Source organism: Euleptes europaea, chromosome 12 (genome assembly GCF_029931775.1).
Source record: "Euleptes europaea isolate rEulEur1 chromosome 12, rEulEur1.hap1, whole genome shotgun sequence".
Classification (NCBI taxonomy): Eukaryota; Metazoa; Chordata; class Lepidosauria; order Squamata; family Sphaerodactylidae; genus Euleptes; species Euleptes europaea.
This window is the reverse complement of record NC_079323.1, coordinates 5,473,482-5,499,484: the sequence shown is the minus strand read 5'-3', so window position 1 is coordinate 5,499,484 and position 26,003 is coordinate 5,473,482. Positions and strand designations below refer to the sequence as shown.

Sequence of the window (26,003 nt, the reverse complement as noted above, 5' to 3'; positions counted from 1 at the left end):
CTTATCTGGTGAACCAGGCTGGTTTCCCCATTCCTCCACACTAAGCCAGCTGGGTGACCTTGGGCCAGTCACAGTTCTCTTAGAGCTCTCTCAGCCCCCACCTACCTCACAGGGTGTCTGTTGTGGGGAGGGAAAGGGAAGGCGATTGTAAGCTGGTTTGATTCTTCCTCAAGAGGTAGAGGAAGTCGGCATATAAACACCAACTCTTCTTCTTGTTCAAACTATCTCAAGTTGGGTCTTCTCTTTTGTTAATGCCTTCAGCTTTTCTTAGTATTATCGTCTTTTCCAGGGAATCTTGCATGCTCATAAGAGCAAAGTACGACAGCCTCAGTTTAGTCATTTTTAGCTTCCAGGGAGAATTCAGGCTTGATTTGATCTAGAACCCACATATTTGTCTTTTAATTTATTCTTTACATACTACTTCATTTATACCCTGCCTTTTTCCCCAACGGGCCCCCAAAGTGGCCTACATTGTTTTCCTCTCCTCCGTTGTATCCTCACAACAACCCTGTGAGGTAGGGTAGTCTGAAAGAGTGTGACTGGCCCAGGGTCACCCAGCGAGCTTCCATGGCAGAGTTGGGACTCAAACCTGGGACTCCCAGAGCCTAGCCTGACACTCTAACCAACACACCACACTGGCTCCATGTTATCCGCAAACCTCTCCTTCAACGCCACATTCCTAATGAATCAATTTTCTCCGTGTCGTATACATAGCCTTAATGAAGCATGAAATGATGTTCACCTCCTCTCATTCTTCCTCTTTTTCCCCATAAAATCATTTCCTTTAATTGGAACGTTTCACAATAGCAACCTTTCTGTATCACATCACATGTGTGAACACAACAGATTACAAACAGATGCAGACACACCAAAAAAAATGTAACACGTACACAAATGCCATTATTTTTTTAAAAAGATATCTAAAACAGGAAACACACCCACAAAGGTCGATTTATGCTGTAGCACATGTTGGTGTGACAGCCAACCCTGTGCACTATATGACATGAGCCAGGGTGTACAGGTGGCACGAACATCGGGGACACCAAAAACCACAAAGGATGAATGCTGTAACGGCCAACGTGGGGCCCTGCAAGTGGCTAGTGGGTACTGCCGAGGCACCTGGGAATTAGACATTTGGGGGAGGCAATAGGGGGGTCACAGTCAGTACCTGTGGTTACCAACAGCTTTGGGCCCACAATTCGTTTTTTTCGAGAAGAGCTCTCTTGGGAGTGCAACCTTACCCGATCTGCTCTTGCGCAACTTCCAGTCATTTCGACAGTGGTGCACGTTTGTTCGCTTTAGAAGGACTACCTTAGACCATACTGCTCTGCCACCAGACTCAGAAGCGTTGCGAAGGCAGAGAAAAGTTGTTTTTCGTATGAAGGAAGCAACAGAGCCAAAAATTCGGCCAACTTCCCAGTACTCAAATTTAACATTTTGAACAGCCAAAAAACAAAACGTTTTCGAATTATTCCTTTAAAACTGGCCAGGAAGGCATAACAGCAAATAAATCCTCGGGTTTTTTGTGGATGAGTTTTAAGGCAGAAGTGTTAACATGTGTGTTAAGTACCATCAAGTTGCTTCCAACTTATAGAATCACAGAATCATAGAGTTGGCAGGGACCACCAGGGTAATCTAGTCCAACCCCCTGCACAATGTAGGAAATTCACAACTACCTCCCCACCACACCCCCAGCGACCCATACTCCATGCCCAGAAGATGGTCAGGATGCCCTCCCTCTCATCATCTGCCTAAGGTCATAGAATCAGCATTGCTGACAGATGGCCATCTAGCCTCTGCTTAAAAACCTCCAGTGAAGGAGAGCTCACTACCTCCCGAGGAAGCCTGTTCCACTGAGGAACCGCTCTAATGGTTAGAAAATTCTTCCTAATATCTAGACAGAAACTCTTTTGATTTAATTTCAACCCGTTGGTTCTGGTCTGACTTTCTGGGGCAACAGAAAACAACTTGGCACCATCCTCCATATGACAGCCCTTCAAGTACTTAAAGATGGTTATGGTGACCTAATGAACTCAGGCCCTCCAAAACATCCTTTCCTTAACAGCTTTGCTCAGGTCTTGCAAACTGAGAGCCATGGCTTCCTTTATGGAGTCAATCCATCTCCTGTTGGGCCTTCCTCTTCTCCTAATGCCTTCAACCTTTCCTAATTTTATTCTCTTTTCCAGTGCATAAGCATCACATTACTATATATTTTTTTAACCTTTCCTCTCCCCACCAACAGTATCCATCACTGGAAATCAAAAGTTGAAAAATTTACTTGAAAATTTCCCATTCCCCTCAACTTTATTTCATGGGGCAGATTCCCTCACAAAGAAATAAACCACCGGTTTTGATAGGCCCATCGATTTCATTCTATTGTCCACGAAGGCTCGTTGGGTAGACCTGTACAGATTATACCTGGATCCGCCAGAATGAAAAGCATTATTTTGCCCCACGTATAGTTCCTCTTTCCACACATAGTTCCTCTTTCCACACAGCCCAAGACAGCAAAACCCCAGACAAATAAACATGGCAGCTCAGAAATGAGTCCCCATGCCCAGATCTTACTGCTTTGCATTGACTCAGGAAGAGGGGAGAAGCTGCCAAAAATCATCTGTTCTCGTCAATCTCATCAATTCAGAAAACCACGGTCCTCACATTCGATAAATAAAATGAGTGAAAAGAAACCACTACAAAACCAAATCTCTTCAAATACATTTCACTTATTGCACAAACAGTGTGTTACCCATATAATGTTATGTCTTGTTCAGTCTGAGCTTTATCTCTCTCCTGAAAAACATGCTTCTTTTTCCTCACCTTTACATTAATTTTTCAGCAAACAAACAAACAAACAAACAAAACCCTTTAATTTTTCCTTCTCTCAAGAAAGTTCAGCCCTCAAACCTGGGTGATTTGTTTTTTTGGGTGGGGGGGCGGGAATGTCTATTTCTAGCAGAAAGCTGGATCCACAATCTCCTCTGCTGTCCTTTCGAAAAAGAGGCATGCAGTCTTTCCCCACAGGTCTTTGCAGCTCCCGCCATTTTGGTTAAATGTCAACACTGGAATTTTGTGGCTCCTCAGGCCGAGAGGAGCAAAAAAAGGGAAGCATTGAGGTTTAAAAATCCAGAACGAGAGAGGAAACGGAGGCAGCGAGGGATACGAATGGAAGGCTGTCCTCAGAGATAGTCGTCCTCGCTCGAAGGGGAGGTTAGCCCCGACTCTTCAGGATCTGAGTCTGATAGGCTTTCCGAAGGAGTCCGGCTCATCTTCCACACATGGGTGGAGAACGTCTTCCCCCAGCTGCAGGGGTGACCCACAGCCCCCAGCTGACAGAGCAGTGCCAGGGTTGCCGGCCAGTGACTTCTCTCAGTTCACTTGCTGCCTTTTGCGCTCCTGTGTTTGCTCATCGCTGTCAGCATCTGGCTGATGTAGGAGGTCAGAAGGTCGTCCATCTTGTAGCCCTGACAGAAAAGTTGAGAAGGGGGAGTGATTGGTGTGTTTAGGATGAGCAGTGAAGAATATAAGAACATAAGAAAGGCCCTGCTGAATCAGACCGAGGTCCATCAAGTCCAGCAGTCTGTTCACATAGTGGCCAACTAGGTGCCTCTAAGAAGCCCACAAACATGACGACTGCGGCAGCAATATCCTGCCTGTGTTCCACAGCACCCCATCTAATAGGCATGCTCCTCTGTTTCTGTAGAGAATAGGTATTCATCATGACTACTATCCATTTTAGCTAGTGGCCATTGATAGCCCCATCCTCCATAAGAACATAAAGAAAGCCCTCCTGGATCAGACCAAGGTCCATCAAGTCCAGCAGTCTGTTCACACAGTGGCCAACCAGTTGCCTCTAGGAAGCCCACAAGCAAGATGACTGCGGAAGCATTGTCCTGCCTGTGTTCCACAGCACCTAATATAATGGGCATGCTCCTCTGTTCCTGGAGAGAATAGATATGCATCATGACTTGTATCCATTTTGACTAGTAGCCATGAATACCCCTCTCCTCCATGAACATGTCCGCTCCCCTCTTAAAACCTTCCAAGTTGGCAGACATCACCACATAAGAACCTAAGAAAGGCCCTGCTGGATCAGGCTAAGGCCCATTAAGTCCAGCAGTCTGTTCACACAGTGGCCAACCAGGTACCTCTAGGGAGCCCACAAGCAAGGCGACTGCAGCAGCATTGTCCTGCATGTGTTCCATAGTACCTAATATAATAGGCATGCTCCTCTGATTCTGGAGAGAATAGGTATGCATCATGACTACTGTTCGTTTTGACTAGTAGCTATGGATAGCCCTCTCCTCCATGAACATGTCTACTCCCCTCTTCAAGCCTTCCAAGTTGGCAGCCATTACCACATCCTGGGGCAGGGAGTTCCACAATTTCAAGGCACCCAACAGTTCACAACCATAAATAATTTCAGGAGGGTACCCATGCTGGTCTGCAGTACAAGAGCTAAATTTGAGTCCAGGAGCACCTTAGAGACCACTGAAATTTTCAGGATATGATCTTTTGAGAGTCCAAGCTCCCTTTGTCAGAGAGGGACTTCCATTCCTACTTATATCTAATGAGGGGAGCTTTTGACTCTTGAAAGCTCATACCCTGGAAATCTTGTTGGTCTCTAAGGTGCTGCTGGACTCGAATCTAACAAAAAATAAGAAATCACTGAAAATGTCATAAAGCAAACATTCATTTAATACTTTGGATGGATGGACTTCAGGCTTATTTGAGTTACATTTTTTTGTTTGTTTGTTTGAAGAAGAAGTTGGTTTTTATACGCTGACTTTCTCTACCACTTAAGGGAGACTCAAGCCAGCTTAAAATAAACTTCCCCTCTCCACAACAGACACCTTGTGAGGTAGGTGGGTCTGAGAGAGTTCAGAGAGAACTGTGACTAGCCCAAGGTCATCCAGCTGGATTCATGTGGAGGAGTGGAGAATCAAACCCGGTTCACCAGATTAGCCTCCGCCGCTCATGTGGAGGAGTGGGGGAATTGAACGTGGTTCTCCTGATCAGAGTCCACCGCTCCAAACCACCACTCTTAACCAGTATACATCTATTAGCTGGAAATGGTCGCAAAATGGTAGCCCAGGGGGAGAAGACCCTTTCCATAACCCGGAAGCCATCAAACAAATTTGTGGAAGCGTACAAGCCCTTCCCATCCTCTGTGAATCGGGCTACTCTGAAAGTCCTGCCCTTCTGCCACGGTATTTCCCCACTGTTTTCTTTTAGACGCCCGCACTTTGGGAGCACTTCCACTTCCTTACCAGTGACGTCTCACAGAGCAGCTTGCTTCCCCGCACCAGGTTGCCGATGGTGATGTGGAAATAGGTGTTTCCGCTGCTCCAGTTGGAGATCTTTGTGAAGGGGTGAGTGATGAGGATATCCTAGGGGCATTCGAGAAAGTGATCAGATTTCTTTCTTTTTTTTAAAAAAAGATTTTTAATTTATTTTTAATATAAAAGGGAAAGGGAAAACGAAAGTACAGGGAAAAGGAAAACAGTTGGGGAGAAAGGAAGTACAGAAAAAAATTGATGTGTTTATGTTTCGCAGTACATGATTTACATATATCCAAACAGCTTTCCCAGCTTAAAAAGATAGTCAATAAAGATATCAAATTTTACTATCAATTCTATTTTTCTAACATCTTCCATGATTAATCCTTTACATATTGATAATAGAGTTTCCAGCTTTCATAAAACAACTTAAAGAGATAGTCAATAAAGTTATCAAAATTTAGTATCAGTTCTATCCTTCTGACATTTTCTATGATTAATCCTTTACATATTGATAATAGGGTTTCCAGTTTTCATAAAACAATTCATAATGTTGATCGCTGTTTGCTAAGTTGGTCATTTTGGCCATGATTGCATATTCAGACAGCTTTTCCTTCCATTCTTCAACACCTGGAAGTGATATCAACTTCCATTTCCTAGCTAGACCAATTCTAGACCAGACACATTTCAACCTGAAGAGTCCTTTCTCCGTGGTCATAAATACAGCAAGTTATATAAAAAAAAACATCTGGAAATAAACCAGATGAGATATTTCAATCTAATAGCTTGTGTAGCTTGATGTAAACTTCGTGGGTCTTGCTGCATGGACATTTGCTCGTACAGTCTGGTACAGAATGAACAGTGTTTTCAGATGTGTGGACATCCTAAGCCTCACTTCGGTTGAGAGAGGGGGATAAAAAAAATCAAATAAATAAATAAACCACTGGGCGAGGGTTTATCCTGCTGAGACCCACAAAGCATTTATCCGTCAGCTTCCTATGGAGAACCGGCCCAAAGGGCCTCACTTACCTTGCTCTTTCGATCAATGAGGCTGACGCCGTGCTTATTGATGGCAATCAGGAGGAGCTCTGGGTAATTCGGATCGGTCGTTTGCTGTGGGGAATGGAAGGCAGGAGATGCACAGAAGGCATTACAAAGATGGCACACGACTTGTGTGTGTTACATGCTGTCAAGTTGCTTCCGATGTTCGGCAACCCTATGAATTTATTTTTTTGCCATGGAGTCACAGCTGATTTACAGCAACCCCGTAGGATTTTCAGGGCAAGAGACATTCAGAGGTGGTTGGCCATTGCATGTTTCCACGTCACAACCTTGGCATTCCTCAGAGGTCTCCCATGCAAATACTTGCCAGGGTCGAGGCTGAGAGCATGTGACTGGCCCAAGGTCATCCAGCAAGTTTCCATGGCAGAGTGGGGATTCGAACCTGGGTTTCCCAGGCTCTAGTCCGACACCTTAACCACTACACCACGCTGGCTCTCTTATGAACTAATGACCTCCAAAACGTCCTACCCTTAACAGCCTTGATCAAGTCTTGCAATGCAACAGCCCATTGCTTCAGGCAGATTCACAAAACCACTGCTAAGTACCACAATGTGGTTTTCTGGGCTCAGAGGGAATGTCGTACTCTTTGTTGTTGGAACATACTTGTCAAGACAGAAGCCATCTTAGAGGAAGTTTCCAGTTAGTTCCAGCTAAGTTCAGAGGGGGTTTGGCCATTGCCTGCCTCTGCGTAGGGACCCTGGACTTATCTGGTGGTCTCGCATCCAAATACTAACCAGGGCTGACCCAGCTTAGCTTCCAAGATCTGACGAGATCAGGATAGCCTGGGCCATTGAGGTCAGGGCAGATTAACAGAGGTAGTTTACCATTGCCTACCTCTGCATAGCAACCCTGGACTGCCTGGGTGGTCTCCCATCCAAGTACTGACCAGGGCCGATGACCCTGCTTAGCTTCCGAGATCTGATGAGATCGGGCTAGCATTGGCCATCCAGGTCAAGGCATCCCAGCTGGAGAAATTGCAAATCTTATGTATAATCTGAACCTTCGAACTTTATATGTCTCTACCATTTTTAATTTCCCATTTCCTATCACAAGGAGATCACTTTTGCTGCGACTTGTGCCACGTTCCTGATACTAGCTCCAGCCCCAATTCCCCGGAACGCACAGGTAAGTCACAAAATAAAGACCCCGCATCTTCACCTTCACTTCGAAGAAAGCTGATCCAAAGGTAGGCCACTTGTACACAATCTTTAGGAAGGCAAGCTTGGCTTCTTCTCTCGTTTTGCCGGTGTGCTTGTTGAAATAGGCCACTATGGACTGCAAAGAAGAATAAAAATGGAATCCGTGGCTGCGTTCAGACATCGCAAACAAACCTGTCTTGTACTCTCGCGCGTGCTCTTGTGTCCACAGAGCGCGATCACAGGCGTTCTGATTTTGGAAGCCGTCAATCACACCCCAGTTTGCCGTAATGCTTGAATGGGAAGACCTGGGCACACAGGAGCTTTTCCCTTCCCGCAGAAACCGGGGTTCTTTATTAGGACTGAACCGCAAGCCCACAAACATGGCCAGTCCTGTCCCACAGTGGCTCAGTTCAGACTGTGCATGAAACCAACATTCAATTTAAGGAATTGCCTGCTGTTCAAGCCAAGATCTGACATTGGCTCATTAAACACAGTTAGTTGTAACTCCTCCTTCATGTAATGAACAGGCATATCCTGGCTAAATCCACATTTGGCAGTGGAAAGTAGCAGCTGACTTATGGTGCCCCTGTTGCAGGAGTGATGACATCAATTCCGAGGAAAACCCAGAAGTGATGGTGGGTAGCTCTAGGAACGGCTGGAAACTCTATGGCTTTACCACAGAGTTTTTCCTGGAAATGATATCATCATGCCCGTGATGCCGCACCCCCACCAAGTCCTGCCCCAATCCTGTCAGGGGCCGTTCTCCCATCATAATTCTGTGTGAAAACAAACAATACCCCCAAGACACACAGAAAGCTCTACTACCAGATCCACTCTGGACTTAGAGGACTTAGGCCCTGCTGAGGTTAATAGCACTGCCTCGGCAAATGATGAGATATTTTGAGGGCAGAGCTCGGGGAAGGTGGAGTTTAGGGGGGATGTGGCATCACCGCCAGGTAAAGACCATAGAGACATGGAGAAATTCCTAGAGAGGCACAAAGGAAGCCATTTTCTGGCCATTTTTTCTCCTGCTCCTCAGCTTCTTGAGAGTAGTGAATTGGGGCTATGGGCGGGGGTTTGCCTGCCATGGGACCTGCCCAGGTATCAGAACTTTTTGATGGCACCTGTAGAGAAAGCAGCCACGCAGGATTGGGTGAAGGGGAACCGGCAGTGGGTGGGGGAACCAGGGGTCAGGGTGCTCTAGCAGACCTACCCTCTTCCAGTCGTCTGGAGACAGCTGTCGAATGAGAGGTTCAGGCACCATCTCCTTCAGGAGTTTGGGGATGCTGGGGAAATAGGACTTGTCGTCCTCAAATTTCACTCGATAGATCAGGGCCCCTAGCTGCAGGATCTCCTCCCGGGTGCATTTATGGTAGCCACGGAGATACTTTGGTAATTCCTGTGCCAGAAACAGAGAGAGAAAGAGGGAGCATTTTGCAATATAATAAAGATACAAGGGAAGAGGGAGAGGAATCGGGGATGGGGTGGCCATTTTACATTTGAATGATGCTTGACCCTGGAGTTGCCAGGCATGGCCTACAACCAGCTTGAGACATGGGGCGTGCCGTCAACAATGGCGTGATTTCACTTCTGGGAAAAACGTGGGACACTAATCCTCTCTAGGAACCGCCGGAAACTCTATGATAACAATCATAGAGTTTCTGGTGATTCCTAGAGAGGGTTAATGTCATGTCTGATTGATGCCACACCATCACCCAATTCTGGTAGTTTTATTGTGTTGGTTGTGTTTTTATTTTTTTATTTATACCATAAGCTGCCTTGAGTTCCACAAGTGAGAAAGGCAGCCAATAAATGTTAAAATAAATAAAAAATGTAGAAGACAGACTTCTACCCATTAATGCTGAGCAACCGGGGAGTACCTGATAGTAGTGGAAGATGGAGTCGGCCATCGAATCCTTTCCAGGCACGGTGTTGGTCCACAGCTTTTTCATGAAGAACACTTGGTAGGTGAGAGAAGGCACTATCCCTGCCCAAAGAAAGAATCACAGCGGCGGGGGGGTCAGCATTGGCTGTGCATTCTACTGCCACCACGGCCTAGCTCGCACTCGGGAGGCAAGCATGCGTCTGGGCTGTACCACATCATGCTGCTTGCAGAAGGCCGATGTGACAGCGAGATCCTTGGAACGAACGCAGACCCCCAGCTGCCAGATCAGGGAGAAGGCAAAGCTAGAATCTTCCTCCTTGACATGTCTTTCTACATGGAAGGGATTTTTTGGGGGGAGGTATGGAGGAACGTTCCAATCAGGAACGGGTTTTCTAACCCTGAGAGGAAGAGGCCAGTGGGGTTGTTTGCTTGGTGTCCACCTGCCAGACCTAGACGGGGTTAAAGCTCTCTTTAGTAGATCAAGTCAAGAGCTTTGGGGTACACTCCTGGGCCTAGCTTTGCGAACAGACAGACAGGTGGGCACTGTCGCTAGGAGGGTCTCCTTTCAGTTACGTCTGGCCCTTAAACTGGCTCCTTATTGAGACAATCTCGCCACATTGATCCATGCCACCATAATCACCAGGTTGGGCTACTGTAACGTGCTTTACGTGGGGCTGCCCTTGAAGACCCCGCGGACACTTCAACGGGTACCACATGCGGCAACGAGACTCTCGACAAGGGCCAGCTACTAAGAACTCAGTACTCAGCGCCTCGTCGACGGCACCGGCTACCTGTTGGCTTGTGGGGCCAATCCAAAAGCGTTTTCCCTAGGGGGAGTTCCGTTCCTCTGGGGTGGGGCGGGGTGGGTGCCGAGGGCAGGTTGTGACATAAAAACCAAGCGGGGTTTTTATGTGTGTGCGTAGCACACTTCGATACCTCCGTCACATGGACCTGAAGGTCTCATGTCGATCCTCTGGGAGGAAAAAAAACAACACAGGCGAGAGATGAGAAGCTTCGGAGGATTACCGTCTTTTGCGGGCCGGGCTTTCTTTATCCAGTCTGTCAGGTGTCTGACAAAGTCAAAGAAGAAATCTCCTTCAGGTACACTGATGACCTGGAAGAATTGCGTGCTGTTAAATTGGATATAGTTCACCTCTATACCTAGGTCTAAACTTGCTGCAATCCCTCCCAATGTACCGTATTTTTCCATGTATAAGACGACCCCTATTGTCGGGCGGTGTCAGCTGGTCCAAAATTGGGGCTTGTCTTATACACGGAAGCCCGGGCCCGAAGACGTTACCGCTGGACCCACCCGTCAGCTATCAGGCGGGGTGGGCGGCGACCAGTTTGAATGCCGGACGCCGGCTGGCTGACAAATGGGGAAGACAGCGAGCAAGAGGCCGGTTGCTCTGGCTGGCCAGCGTCCAGCGTTCAAACCGGTCATCGCCCACCCTGCCTGACAGCTGGCAGGCGGGACCAGCAGCAACGTCTTCAGGCCCGGGCTTCCGTGTATAAGACAACTCCCAATTTGGGACCAAATTTTTAAAGAAAAAAATATCGTTTTATACATGGAAAAATATGGTATTTTGATTTTCTGATAATCTCGCAATACGGACGATTATTTATGTTGGCTAGACTGAATGCCACCCCATTGGGGAGTTGATGGGTCATTTAAATAGGGTATCGTACTGTGAGAGAGTGTGTGAATGTGGTTCTGGCCAAACAGACCCTCTTCAGCATTCCTTGTTTAGCTGCGACTTGCTCAATGAGGCCAGAGACAGATGGATAAAACCTTTTATTTGGGAATCTCTAAACTGGATAATCTGAGGAAAATAAACTGGATAAACGGGAAAATCCACCCCTTTTAGCAGGGGTGGATTTTAATATTACATTGGCAGTTGCCAAATTTCTTTCTCAGTCAATTAAGATTAAAAAATATACTAATTTACTTATGGGCTATTTAGATAGTTTCTTTCTTTCTGTCTTTTTATTCTGATCTCAGTGTGACATTTTTCAGGGCCGAATTGGCCATATGAACAATATCATTCAAGTACAGTAAATCAGATGTAGATCCACGTAAGCCGAAATCCTGCTTCTCAGGCAATCCTCCCCACCCACATACTGCAAAGAGCATCTAGCACTGGCTTTTTCCCTACCTGGACTGAAAGAAGTGGGGGGGGGCAGTTCTGATTGGGGAGAAACTGCATGGGGGAAGAGTTAATCCATTCCTTCCCAGAACGATGACTCCGATCCCTTGTAAGACCCCTATGGTTGCTTTTGGGGGCCAAATTAAACATGGGTTGCCAGGTCCCTCTTTGCCACCGGTGGGAGGTTGTGGAGGTGGAGCCTGTGGAGGGTGGGGTTTGGGAAGGGGAGGGACTTCAGCGCCATAGAGTCCAATGGACAAAGCGGCCATTTTCTCCCGGTACCACATGTAATAGCAGGATATCCCCAGCTGCTGCCTGGAGGTTGGCAACCCTAAACATGGGTTGTTTGTAGCTCTCCGGAATGGTATGTGGGCTAGGCCTAAATCAGTGTTGACTTATCTGAGTGTTGATTTATCCTAGCTGAGGTGGTGGCCATCGTTGGCAATCAGGGTTGCCAATTCTGGGTTGGAAAATTCCTGGAGATTTGGGGGTGGAGGCCGAGGAGGGCGAGGTTGGAGGAGGGGAAGGACCTCAGGCCATAAAGCCCACCCTCCAAAGCAGCCATTTCCTCCAAGGGAACTGAGTTCTGTCATCTGGAAAGCAGTTGTATTTCTGGGAGATCTCCAGCCCCCCCCAGAGGTTGGCAACCCCACCTTCAATAGAACACCCTCTAAAGTCCAGGCTGCTTCCGGCCAGTCACATGAACACATGAAACTGCTTTATACTGAATCGGACCCTTGTTCCATCAAAGTCAGTATTGTCTACTCAGACTGGCAGCGGCTCTCCAGGGTCTCAGGCAGAGAGAGGTCTTTCACATCACCTACTTGACCTAGCCCCTTTAACTGGAGATGTTGGGGATTGAGCCTGGGACCTTCTGCATACCAAGCAGATGCTCTACCACTGAGCCACAGCCCCTCCCCAGTCACTTACCTTGTCAGAGATTTTGACAAACAGGCTGAACCCTTCCGATGCCTTCAACAACAACCGGGTGGAGATGTTCTGGCAGAAGTCCTTGGCTTTGGTGCTGGATTCTACTTCAAACGCCTGCCAAGAAATACTCGTGGTTACACTTTAGACTGCCAGGGCCTGAGATCCAGGGCCAGATATGGTCTGAGAGCAGAAGGGGGAGGAATAGGGTTGCCAGCTCCAGGTTTGGAAATACCTGGAGATTTTGGGGGGCAGAGCCTGATAAGGGTGTGGTTTGGGGAGGGGAGGGACTTCAACGCCATAAAGTCCAATTTCCAAAGCGACCATTTTTTTCCAGGTGAACTCATCTCTACTGGCTGGAGTAATAGCAGGAGATCTCCAGCTACTACCTGGAGGTTAGCAACCTTAGGGAGGAACCGGGGGGGAGTGTCCTAAGGGACCTGAGATTCACACCATCCTTATCCCGAGGCCATCCAAAGAACCACTCAGGAGAGAAAGTCCTTCCAGAGATTCCTCCACATAAAAGGTGACATAGCGGGCCCGAAACAAAGGCTGCTATTATGGCTTTGTGGTTCCTGAATCTTGCTCCCTGCCTGCAAGTACCCAAACCCGCCTACTTCCTGGGTGAAAAGGAGTCTGTGCAGCTACCCTCTGCTCCAACCTGCCAGCCCACCAGGGCTAGGGTTGCCAGGTCCTTCTTTGCTACCGGTAGGAGGTTTTGGGGGTGGAGCCTGAGGAGGGCAGGGTTTGGGGAAGGGGAGGGACTTCAATGCCATAGAGTCCAATTGCCAAAGCGGCCATTTCCTCCAGGTGAACTGATTTCTATTGGCTAGAGATCAGTTGTAATAGCAGGAAATCTCCAGCTAGTACCTGGAGGTTGGCAACCCTATAGCCCAGCTTTTACCCGTTTCAGCTCTCTTGAAAACCACTGCCTGTTTCCCGCCCAGATGTATTATACAGAGGTGGTCTCAGATCTTCACTGGGAAAAAAACCGTCTGCCCCAAGAAGAAGTCTGCCTTTACCTCGTCGGTGTCATCTGGGAAGTACACTTTATGGAAAATCTGCGTTGTTTTGTGCTGGATCGCCTCCACTTCCACCAGGTGGGGAGGGTACTTGCGAGAGCCATTCCTATGAAGCAAAGAAACTTGCTGTGAGCGCGGCACGGGGCACCCCCTGGCCCTGCGTCCTTTCTTTGCTAAGGCCTGGTTTAAGCATAATGCTAAAGCACTCACCTCTGGGAAGTCTCTGCATTCACATGCTACCTTGCTTAAACTTAGCTACTAGTAGTGTTGTCAGGCAGTGCCAGGCTAGGGGCACGTGACACATGCACGCGCCCTGTGAGATGCGTGCCCCGCATGATGCGCCAATGTCCCGGAACTGACATGGGCGCTCTAGCAATCTCTGCCAAATCGCTATGGTTTTCAGTGGAGGTTGCTAGAGTGTCTGCATCACTTCTGGGTAGAAGCGGAAGCAATGTCACCGCGTTGCGTGGGTTGCGCATGGGCACATCACGCGCCTCCCCCCCCCCCCGGCTGTCTTTTGCCTGCAGACCCTCAGCTGGGCAATTGGCAAGCCTAGCAAACAGGAACCGTAGCAACTGTGTGTGCTTCGACAGTAGCCAGCGCAACTCCTTCCTGGGCTACAGGCCTCTGCCGCGCGAAGCAAACACAGCTGCGTCCTGCGGGTACCAACCCGGCAGATTACCTCAGGGCCTTCTGAAGCCTCTGCATGCAGTCGGTGGCCAGTGGGTGATGTTTCCGAGACTGGATGAAGCGCTGGACGTGGGGCAGGAGGACGTTGCTAGGAGGGAAGAGGCCCGTGCACAGCCAGAGCAGCTCCCACCCTCTCTCTTCGCTGTACCTTTCAAAAGAAATGGAGCAGCAAACTCTAAGTGATGCAAAGAAAATCAGTTAAGCGCTCATTTGCAAAGTGGTGTGTGTAAAGGCCACCAAGTCGCAGCTGTGATCTGACAAGATCGGGCTAGCCTGGGTCATCCAGGTCTGGGCAGATGAACAGAGGTGGTTGGCCATTGCCTCTCTCTGCATAGTGACCCTGGACTGCCTTGGTGGTCTCCTGTCCAAGTATTAACCATACTGACACAAATATTCACCTATGCTGTACGAAGTGCGTTCGGTATAAACAACAGCACTCATGCTCAGTACTATTTAACCATTTATACAATGTAGAAAGGACTATCAGAACCTCTAAAACATAGAATGGTAATAATGTGCAATAAACACAATGTGCAATATGAACATACAAAGAAACAAAACCAAGACAGTGCAACAATATATATAGAAGTCCATCAAACAATGTTCTTTACATTCTCAATGTAGTCCATTGGACTCATATTTCGAATAGATCCTGGGTAAGAGTCATGAAACAAAACATCTTCTTCCAAGAACAATCCAGGATCACAGCCAGGGAGATGCTTGACAAAACAGGAAACATCCTCCGGATTAATTAAACATTTTCACCACTAGGTGGCTTCATCAGTCTGGCTGTGATCAAGTCCAGCAGTCTGTCCACACAGGGGCCAACCAGGTGCCTTTAGGAAGCTCACAAGCAAGATGACAGCAGCAGCGTTATCCTGTCTGCGTGCCACAGCATTTAATATCATAGGTGTGCTCCTCTGATCCTGGAGAGAATAGGTATGCATCATGACTTGTATTCATTTTGACTAGTAGCCATGGATAGCCCTCTCCTCCATGAACATGTCCACTCCGCTCTTAAAGCCTTCCAAGTTGGCAGCCATCACCACATCCTGGGGCAGGGAGTTCCCCAATTGAACTATGAGTTGTGTGAAGACATATTTCCTTTTGTCCGTTTTGAATCTCTCACTCTCCAGCTTCAGCAGATGACCCCGCATTCTGGTATCATGAGAGAGGGAGAAAAGCTTCTCCCTGTCTGCTCTCTCCATACCATGCATAATTGTATAGACCTCTATCATGTCTCTCCTTAACCACCTTATTTCCAAGCTAAACAGCCCTAAGCATTTTAACCGTTTCTCATATGGCAGTTGCTCTAGTCCCGATAATTTTGGAAATCCCTTATCTATCACATTTTTATCCTGTCCTTTGTTCAAGGTATACCAGCTTCCCTCTTCTCCATTAACCTTCACAACAGCCCTGCGAGGCAGATCAGGCAAACAGAGAGAGCAACTGGCCTGCAAGCTCCCCGGCTAAGGGGAGAGGGGATTGGAGCCCACAACATCCCCCACCCCTAGTCTGATGCATTCTAGCCGCTGGGCCACACTGCCCCTTACTTGATGTGGTTGTCAGTCAGCTGCTTCAGGATCTGGGAATAGATCTCGTCTTTGAGCGGCTCGGCTTTCAGAGCCCCTTCGAAGATCTGGTCGGTGAGCTCGTTCACAGAGCGGGTTCTTTTGGAAGGGTAGTCGCCCATGTACTTCAGGATGGGTAGAAAGACCAAGTTAAGGCACAAACACCAAGGGTACCAAAGGAAGAATTAATTGCCAAAGAGAAGATCCTTTCCTAAAGCCGGAACAGGGGTGGGCTTTGTTAAAACTTATTTAATGAACATGCATGAAGCTGCCTTATACTGAATAAGACCCTTGGTTCACCAAGCTCAGTATTGTCTACTTAGGCAGGCAGTGGCTCCCCAGGGTTTCAGGGTCTTTCACATTGCCTACTACCTGACCCTCCTCTAGCGTTGCCAACCACCAAGTGGTGGCTGGAGATCTCCCAGATCTAGGCTACAGAGATCAGTTCCCCTGGAGAAAATGGCTGCTTTGGAGGGTGGACTCTATGGCATTAGACCCTCCTTGATTAGAGTTCCCCAGATTAGAGTCCGCCGCTCATGTGAAAGAGTGGGAAATCAAACCCAGTTCTCCAGATTAGAATCCGCAGCTCCTGTGAAGGAGTGGGGACTCAAACCCAGTCCTCCAGATTAGAATCCGCAGCTCATGTGGAAGAGAGGGGAATCAAACCCAGTTCTCCAGATTAGAGTCTGCCGCTCATGTGGAGGAGTGGGGAATCAGACCCAGTTCTCCAGATTAGAGTCCGCCGCTCATGTGAAAGAGTGGGAAATCAAACCCGGTTCTCCAGATTAGAATCCGCAGTTCATGTGGAGGAGTGGGGAATCAAACCCAGTCCTCCAGATTAGAATCTGCAGCTCATGTGGAGGAGAGGGGAATCAAACCCAGTTCTCCAGATTAGAGTACGCCGCTCATGTGGAGGAGTGGGGAATCAAACCCGGTCCTCCAGATTAGACACTGCTGCTCATCTGGAGGAGTGGGGAATCAAACCCGGTTCACCAGGTTAGAGTCCACCGCTTATGTGGAGGAGAGGGGAATCAAACCCAGTTCACAAGATTAGAGTCCGCCGCTCTTAACCACCACACCATGCTGGAGGGGGACCCGGCACTAGGCCAGTGCATCGCCCGGCCATTCTGCTGCCTCTCTGTGGCTTCCACTATGAGCCACTGGCTCTTCCCGGTCTGCCAGCTCCACTTTGGCTCTGCTGCGCCCAGAAGGGTATCGATGAAGGCCATGCAGGCTTCTTGCGAGAGCTCTTCGCTGCCCAGGATCTTCTTGAGCAGGGGCTGCTTGAGGGGCTCGCGGGTGTAGGACCACATCTTGTCTTTCCCTCGGTTTTTGGTGATCATGACCCTGCTGAGGGTGTGCTTCGGGGGAGGCCTGGCGGTAAAAGGGGAAGGGGGAAAGAAACGGGGGTGAGGTATCAGGGCTTCGTTATGGGGAAGTGGTTCTTTTGCAGAGGAAGTCAGCTACATGCTTCTGCATGGGAGCCCAGAGTTAGGGTGCTTCTGCATGGAGCGCCTGCCCCAATAACAACAGATTTCGTTTTGGCTTCCGCACAACATGGCCATGTTTTGGCCAACCTTCTGGATAATCCCCAGCTTTGGTGAGGGACCGGATTTCCTTAAACTTGCTTTGGTGTGATCCTTCCTAAAAGATTGCACCCAAAGTGGGTTTGGGGAAAGTGTGGATGGAGAAAGACGCTTTCTACACCTTACCGCTCACATCCAGAGCTAATTCTCCTCTTGCCTGCCACTCCCTCCCCTTGTTACCAGTGAGCTTTTTGCTGGTGTTCTTACTATTGGTAGGCGATACATGCTGGGGGTGGGCATGGGGAGATTACTAGAGTTGCCAGGTTTCCTGCTATATAATGAGAGGGGATTTTGCCTGTGCAGTAGCAGCCTTAGTCAATGTGAACTTTCCTTACCAGCTAATTTTATTAGCAACCTTTCTCTGGCGCCCCAATCTACAAATTGATCAGTCTCGGAAAAGTTTTTCAGATCTCTGAATTTCTAACTGGGGAGAATTTGCTGTGCCCTGCAGTGAAGTCACAAGCACTATCCAATAGGTGCCTACACCATGAGTATAAGCGCCAGATTCACAACAAAAGAGATGCAGCAGCCATGTTTGCTGGGTGGGGTAGTTGATGACGACCTGTTATTTCACGCACGATCACGCCGCAGGAAGCAGCAAGGTGGTAGCTGTTATCACGGTGCTGATCAGGCTCGCTGGCTTATTTCTGTGTCCTTATCCTCTCCCCCTACCCCCCAAAGGCTTGATGGGCCGGTAGGAGCAGCAGAGATTGCTTAAGTGCCCTGCCCTTAGTGGAGAGAGAACAGGGAAAGGGCTCCTGTGGCAGCTTTACCGAAAATAATCATAGGAGAATTCTTCCAGGGTGTACGGCTTCATTCTCTCTTCGCTATCGGATGACGCCAACGAGGCCGTTCTGATCACATCCTGTCTCTGGTCCGGGGTCATAGTAACCAACGCCTGGTGAAGCAGAAGAACAGTTTGTGTTTTGTTTTTTATGACACACTACGGATACTGTGGACCGCCAAAAAAACAAATCAGTGGGTTGTAGATCAAATTCAGCCTTAACTGAGCCTAGAAGCTAAAATGACTAAACTGAGGCTGTCGTACTTTGGTCACATTATGAAAAGACAAGAGTCATTGTAAAGGACAGTCATGCTAGGAAAAGTTGAGGGCAGCAGGAAAAGAGGAAGACCCAACAAGAGATGGGTTGACTCTATAAAGAAGATTTGGGGGACGTTGATTCATAGGGTCGCCATGAGTCGGAAGCAACTTGACGGCACAACACACAACACAGTAACAATAATGCAACAAAAACTTTTAACATGCAGGGTTATTCATTGGATTTTAGGTGCTTATTCCCGGGATCGATTTTAGTTTGGACCCCCCCCCCCCCGAATTTGTCTGGCCCTCTACAAAAACGGATTGCCCTGTATGGAACCCGCTGTGGAATACGAGGCACCCTGGCCAAAGCACCCTTCGTCTGACAAAGGGAGTTTTGACTCTTTGAATGCTTATACCTCTAAGGTGCTACAGGGCTTGAGTCTTAGATGCCATGCTGTATCATCACTCAAGGAAAGAGGGTTAGAGAAATCAGAGGCCTTCCCTGCCAGTCGTTGACAGCCCGCTCTCCGCCCTGCTTACCACGATCTCCGGAGGAGGTGTGGTGACAGTGGGAAGGACGTAAACAGAGTCTGTCGGGAAATCTCCTTTCTGCTTGGTCCTCTCGTTGACTCCGTTGGCCCAGCCGGAGTTCATCACGTTCTCTCCCGTGTCCTGGTCCAGAACGATCAAGTCCCCTTTGAGGAAGCCGAGGAAGCCAGAATCTTCACTCACTGTGACGAGAGAGAAGAGCCAGCACGGTGTAGTGGTTAAGAGTGGTGGTTTGGAGCGGTGGACTCTGATCTGGAAAACCGGGTTTGATTCCCCACTTCTCCACATGAGCGGCGGACGCTAATCTGGTGAACCAGGTTGGTTTCCCCACTCCTACACACGAAGCCAGCTGGATGACCTTGGGCAAGTTACAGTTCTATTAAGAGCTCTCTCAGCCCCACCTACCTCACAGGGTGTGTTGTTGTTGTGGGGAAGGGAAGGTGATTGTAAGCCGGTTTGATTCTGCCTTAAGTGGTAGAGAAAGTTGGCCTATAAAAACCAATTCTTCTTCATGTGGGTGGAGGGATCCCTGCTATTTTCCTCACGTGAAACCAAGGGGAGGCTGAGAGGGGGTGGCTGACTCAAGGCTAACTTCACAGCCTAGGTGGCAACTTGGAGCCCAGATATCCCCCGGGAAAGTCCAAAGCACTACTCACTACTCCACTCTGGCTTTCCCACATTGATTGTTTCCCATGTTGACTTATCTTCTGAGAACTAAATATCTTCCATGGAACATTTGTTTATGGCCTTCCTAGAGGCACCTGGTTGGCCACTGTGTGAACAGACTGCTGGACTTGATGGGCCTCAGTCTGATCCAGCAGGGCTTTCCTTAGGTTCTTGTGTTCATTGGACAGGATCCTGAGGGGTGTTCTATCCAACGTTGCCAACGATCATGGGGGGCGCTCTGGTATTTGGGCAAAAACTGCTTCTACCATAAAGTTTTTGCCCAAATACCAGAGTGTCCCCATGATGTGATGACATCACGGTGATGTGATGACATCACTTCTGGAAGTGACGTTGTGACTTCTAGAAGTGACATTGAGGCATTGAGGGCGGTCTCCCTTTGCAGCTCGTAAGTTCCCCTTACCCCACCCCCTGCCTGTTGCCTGGGGGTTACTGACAACTCCAGGATGACTAGACCAAACCTCCATGTTCAGAGGCAGTGTACCTTTGAATTGCTGAGGGGCAACAACAAGGGGTGCTTTTGGCATCTGTGCCATGTTTAGGCCTTCCAGGGATGTATGGTTGGCCACTAACAATTAAAAAAAATAGTCAGACCAGTTTTCTTACCAGGAATTGGATTGTCTTGGAGAGTGACCACGTATTTTGACCTTTTCCTCAGGCCTTCCAGGAAAGTCACTACAAGGTCTCGGATGTCCTCAGCGTTGTTGGAGGTGAAAGTGTATTCATCTCCTTTGATGGTGGCCATGGTGAAGCTCTGACCCTGCAGTTTCCCTCCTCTACAAGAACAATAAAAGACGTCTTGTGTAATCATGGCATCCTGAGATCACAATTATTGACTGGGCTCAGACATCACAAGCAAACCTTGGTTGAGAAAAACCTGTCATAAGAACATAAGGAAGGCCCTGCTGGGTCAGACCAAGGCCCATCAAGTCCAGCAGTCTGTTCACACAGTGGCCAACCAGGTGCCTATAGGAAGCCCACAAATAAGACAACTGCAGCAGCACCATCCTGCCTGTGTTCCTCAGCACCTAATATAACAGGCATGCTCCTCTGATACTGGAGAGGATAGGAATGCAGCATGACTAGTGTCCATTTTGATTAGTAGTCGTGGATAGCCCTCTCCTCCATGGACATGTGTCCACCCCCCTCTTAATGCCTTCCAAGTTGGCGGCCATCACCACATAAGAACCTAAGAAAAGCCCTGCTATTACAACTGATCTCCAGCCGATAAGAGAGCAGTTCCCCTGGAGAAAATGGCCGTTTTTGGCAATTGGACTCTATGGCACTGAAGTCCCTCCCCTCTCCAAACCCCACCCTCCTCAGGCTCCACCCCAAAAACCTCCCGCCGGTGGTGAAGAGGGACCTGGCAACACTACTCAGGCACCATGTTGGGGACCCCTGCTCTAGAGGCTAGACTGAGCCTCCAGTTTTTGCCAGTTGCCTGTCCCTGCTGCAAACACTTGTAATCTGAGGTTATCACTGATGCATGCTTCAAAATGGACTTCCCAATCAAACGACGCATTACTTCCTTACCTGCTGCTGGAGACGGCTGTAATCTCTGGGAAGGAAAGTTCCAGAAGGACCTGCTCTTGTTCATCTACAAAGTAGACTCCCGTCCAGTTCACAGCTACAATCACATCGTTTTTGGGAAGGCTGGGCCCTGGTGTAGAAAGGAAATGTAATTTAAAAAACCACTAGTTTTATTTAAAACATGTCTAGCCCACCTTCTCAGACTCAAGGCAGTGAACAACATAATACCAAGTTGCAAGGACACAAAAAGGTAACAACCCAATTAATAAGATTCGAAAATGTCCAGATTAAAACACACACATTTTTTTTTAAATCGCAGTTTGTGGGTTTAGAAGAGCAAAGGGTTACAAAACACACTTAATTAAAAAAATCATACCATTTAAACACACAGAATTAAAAACGCTCACAATTAAAAACGAAAACCACAGAACGCAGCCAAATCTGCCAAAACGGTTTTACCCTCCTCCAAAATGCCCTCTGGAATAAAACCATCTTACACGCCTTCTTAAACGCAGCAAGCAAAGGCGCCTTCCGCAACCATTCCGGTTTGCCATTCCAAAGGACTATGGAAGAGAATCACACAATGGGACCGGAGCTTTACTGCTGTTTCTGATGTAGCCCTTCCTATGGCAGAAGAGACAAGCCACTCTTTGCAAAAAACAACGGCTTGCCTCTTTGGCGGTGGGAAGCGCTATGCCAAAAACAACGAAGGAATCTGGCTGTGTTTATAGGTTTGGCTTCCTTGAATCCTTGCCACAATGACTTTGTGATAATTTATTTACCAATGTCAGAATGAGGAAGCACCTATACTTTTACTAAAAACAAAACAAACTCTTATAAGGTGGAATAGCTAGATTCGGGTCCAGTAGTACCTCAGAGACCAACAAGATTTTGGGGGCATGAGCTTTCGAGAGTCAAATGCTCCCTTCGTCAGATTGTGTTTGGTATCTGACTTTCAAAAGCTTATAACCCCCACCCCCAAATCTTGTTGGCTCTCTTAGTGCTGCAAGACTTGAATGTAGCTGTTCTACTGCAGGGAAGAAAAAGACGGGGGCGCACCAAAACAAAACAAAAGGGAAGAAAGAATTGTTGCAAGGGAAATAACGTTTTAATAAGTTCTGTAGCCCCAATGCATTTCGCATAAGCTTCTTCAGGGGGGATCTTTTTCTATGCTAGTAGAAAAAGATTCCCCCTGAAGAAGAAGAAGTAATAGAATAAGAAGTAGAAGTAGAAGAAGAGTTGGTTTTTATATGCCGACTTTCTACACCACTTAAAGAAGAATCAAACTGGCTTACAATCACCTTCCCTTCCCCTCCCCACAACAGACACCCTGTGAGGTAGGTGGGGCTGAGAGAACTCTAAGAGAGCTGTGACTAGCCCAAGGTCACCCAGCTGGCTTCATGTGGAGGAGTGGGGAAACCAACCTGGTTCACCAGATTAGCCTCCGCCGCTCATGTGGAGGAGCAGGGAATCAAACCCGATTCTCCAGGTTAGAGTCCACCGCTCCAAACCACCACTCTTAACCACTACACCACGCAGGCTTACATGAAATGCGTTGGGGCTACAGAACTTATTTACATATTATTTCCCTTGCACCAATTCTTTTTTCACTTCTGTTTTGTTCTACTCCAGACCAACATGGCTCCCCTCTGAAACCCTCTTAAGGTGAAGGCAGAACTAAGATTTTAAGAGCAGTCACAGTAGGGGTATGTTGGCTTCACAACTTGCATTACAGACATGTTTTCCAGCAAGACTAATGCAGTATCGGTCATCACGGCCATCAGATTAGCCCCTCCCCTAGTATATCAAGTGAGCTGTCTGTCCTCATGAAGCCCTGCAATCCCACAGAATTTGCTCAGGAGACCTGGCAGGGCATCTCTCAACAGACTGTCTTCACATATTATTGGCTCCAGCCTCTAGCCAGGCATTTGTCTTGAATTACCTGAGAATTTGAAAGCTTCATAGAACCTGGAGAAGAGCAATGGCCACTTGAAGCGGGCGAAATCCACCACCTCTTCCTTGACTTTTTTGGGGTCTGCTCTCTTCTGAGTATAGATTCCCTTTAGGAAACAGCAAAGTATCAAACCTTAATCAATCAATCAATCAATTAATTATCTAACTAACTTTATTCATAAGCTGGCTTTCTCCCCAATGGGGATCCAAAGCATCTTACATTGTCCTCCTCTCCTCCGTTTTATCCTCACAGCAACCCTGTGAGGTAGGTTACGCTGAAAGTACGTGACTGGCCCGAGGTCACCCAGCAAGCTTCCGTGGCAGAGAGGGATTCGAACCTGGGCCTCCCAACATTTTAATCACTATACCACCCTTGTATGAACTGGGGTGGATCCAACAGCAGTTTATAAAACCATTCTGCGAGGGATGTAGTTATTTCTTCAGCAGAAAGAAGGAGTAATTTCTTTGTAAACTTTACAATGCTTCGCTATGGAGGAGGGGGCAACCCCTTCGGGACACCATAAAATTGGACCTCCTGACCTAATCTTCACCAGACTTTGGGGTTTGTGCAAGGAGAGTCCCTTGAAGCTACCCTGAAAATTTGAGAACTCTACCTCCAAAAATGTCTCCCCCAGAGCTCATTAAAAAAAATTCCCACAGAGAAAATTTTTGGGAAAGCAAAAGACGAAAAAAGCCAAATACTTATTCGGCTGATTCAGCGATTGGTTATCCGGCTTCGGCTTTATTCCAGGTTTTAATATTTGGCTTTAATTAAACTTGAAAGAAGCCAAAAAGGCCTTTTTCGGGTTTGTTTTCGGTTCGGGTTTATCGATATGCACAACCCTAGTTTAAATCTGCAGGGAGATGCTGGATATAAACTATTTTGATGTTGAATTGACCATTAGAGGGAGCAAAACACTTGTGGAACTGACCCCCCCCCAAAGAAACAGGAATTTACAAGCAAGGAAACGGAGAACACGGAAATGCCCTTCCCGTTATTTCCTATACCCTACCACCACATTTTTCATAAGAGTTATGCATTTGCTTTAACATTATGCACATCAATAAGTCAGCATTCTGGAAAGCAAATTTTGAACGAGGAGAATGGCAGGGAATGAAATCTGTCCCGCCAGGGGTCACTTCTTGCTGACCCCGGACCCCTGGCAAACCTCATTCCAAGAGAAAGCGGAGGTTCTCACCTTTTTGTGGGCAGCGATGATAAACTGAGCCCACTTCTCCAAGGTTTTCGAAGGGGTGATCTCTCGGTCTGGGATGTAGGAGGGAATCAGATTCAGGAGCCGCTCCAAGACCATCTCAGAGCCGTAGTCCACGTAGTATTGCTGAGAAGCCAACTCGGCCAAGTCTTCTTCCTGAGAGGGGAAAAAGGTCAAAGAAAGGCAGCTCAGAAACGTTACTAACCTGTCGTTACCTTCCCATTGGGCCATGAGAAGTCATGTTTATCTCTTTGCTAAAGCAACATTTAGACCCCAACATAAGAACATAAGAAAAGCCATGCTGGAGAGGACAAGGCCCATCAAGTCCCTTCCCCTCCCTACCTGTGAGGTAGGTGGGGCTGAGAGAGTGTGACTAGCCCAAGGTCACCCAGCTGGATTCATGTGGAGGAGTGGGGAAACCAACCCGGTTCACCAGATTAGCCTCCGCCACTCATGTGAAGGAGTGGGGAATAAAACCCGGTTCTCCAGATCAGAGTCCACCGCTCCAAACCACCTCTCTTAACCACTACACCACACTGGCTCTCTCAGTGGCCAACCAGGTGCCTCTAGGAAGCCACAAACAAGACGACTGCAGCAGCACCATCCTGCCTGTGTTTCAAGGCATCTCATATATTAGGCATGCTCCTCTGATCCTGGAGAGAATAGGGATGCATCACGACTAGTATCCATTTTGACTAGTAGCCACGGATAGCCCTCTCCTCCATGAACAGGTCCACTCCCCTCTTAAAGCCTTCCAAGTTGGCAGCCATCACCCCATCCCGGGGCAGAGAGTTCCACAATTAAACTATGCAATTTAACTATTGTGTGACGAAATATTTCCTTTTATCAGTTTTGAATCTCTCACCCTACAGCTTCAGCAGATGACCCCGCGTTTTAGTATTATGAGAGAGGGAATATGGTACCAGTGGATGCCACAGAACCCGGCGACACCTTTCCTGGGGTCCGCCAAGTGTTTTTAGAAAGTGGGCAGGGCTTTTGAGCAGCAGAACTTCCAACTGGCCATGCAGAGTTTTATAAAGCTGCTTTGGCAGAAGCTACCAGCACAGCATAAGGATCTTCACAGAATAATTGAAAGTAAACTGTGTGTGTGCAAAAAACTATTTTTAGAAATATGTTCATTTTAAAAGACATCCCGTTAAACAAAGCTTCTGCCTGAAATGTTGAAGAATTAGAGTTAGATTTATGCATAACCTCACTTCCTGAAATTCTGTGGTTGGGTCCACCACCTTGTGGTCTGGAGACCAAGTCCTATGAGGAAAGGTTGAAGGAGCTGGGTATGTTTAGCCTGGAGAGGAGAAGGCTGAGAGGGGATATGATAACCATCCAAGTATTTGAAGGGTTGCCATACAGAAAATGGTTGTTTTCTGTTGTCCCAGACTTTTCGGCTAATCCAGTTCACCAGATTAGAGTCCGCTACTCATGTGGAGGAGTGGAGACTCAAACCCGGTTCTCCAGATTAGAGTCTGTCACTCTTAACTGCTACACTATGCTGGCTTTCAGAGAACTGTGACTAGCCCAAGGTCACCCAGCTGGCTTCATGTGGAGGAGTGGGGAAACCAACCCGGTTCACCAGATTAGAGTTCGCCGCTCATGTGGAGGAGTGGGGAATCGAACCCGGTTCTCCAGACTAGAGTCCACCACACCAAACCACTACATCACGCTGGCTCTCAGATAACTGTGACTGGCCCAAGGTCGCTCAGCAGAC

The 26,003-nt window shown here is 47.9% G+C and overlaps 1 protein-coding gene across 1 annotated transcript in view; it reads right to left on the bottom strand.

Annotated features, from left to right (window-relative positions):
- Positions 1-3,116: 3,116 nt before the first annotated feature.
- MYO7A (myosin VIIA) overlaps positions 3,117-26,003 on the bottom strand; it is an 81,123-nt gene continuing 58,236 nt past the window's right edge. Inside the window, exons 30-47 of the mRNA XM_056858347.1 lie at positions 24,263-24,433; positions 23,053-23,170; positions 21,114-21,240; positions 20,187-20,356; positions 18,888-19,078; positions 18,079-18,203; positions 16,936-17,093; positions 15,702-15,855; positions 14,141-14,296; positions 13,459-13,564; positions 12,440-12,553; positions 10,389-10,476; positions 9,358-9,464; positions 8,691-8,876; positions 7,497-7,613; positions 6,306-6,389; positions 5,268-5,387; positions 3,117-3,461 (exon numbers count right to left, since the gene is read on the bottom strand). Coding sequence (XP_056714325.1) covers positions 3,372-3,461; positions 5,268-5,387; positions 6,306-6,389; positions 7,497-7,613; positions 8,691-8,876; positions 9,358-9,464; positions 10,389-10,476; positions 12,440-12,553; positions 13,459-13,564; positions 14,141-14,296; positions 15,702-15,855; positions 16,936-17,093; positions 18,079-18,203; positions 18,888-19,078; positions 20,187-20,356; positions 21,114-21,240; positions 23,053-23,170; positions 24,263-24,433 — 2,382 coding nt within the window. The 3' untranslated portion in view covers positions 3,117-3,371. The remainder of the gene's footprint in view (positions 3,462-5,267; positions 5,388-6,305; positions 6,390-7,496; positions 7,614-8,690; positions 8,877-9,357; positions 9,465-10,388; positions 10,477-12,439; positions 12,554-13,458; positions 13,565-14,140; positions 14,297-15,701; positions 15,856-16,935; positions 17,094-18,078; positions 18,204-18,887; positions 19,079-20,186; positions 20,357-21,113; positions 21,241-23,052; positions 23,171-24,262; positions 24,434-26,003) is intronic.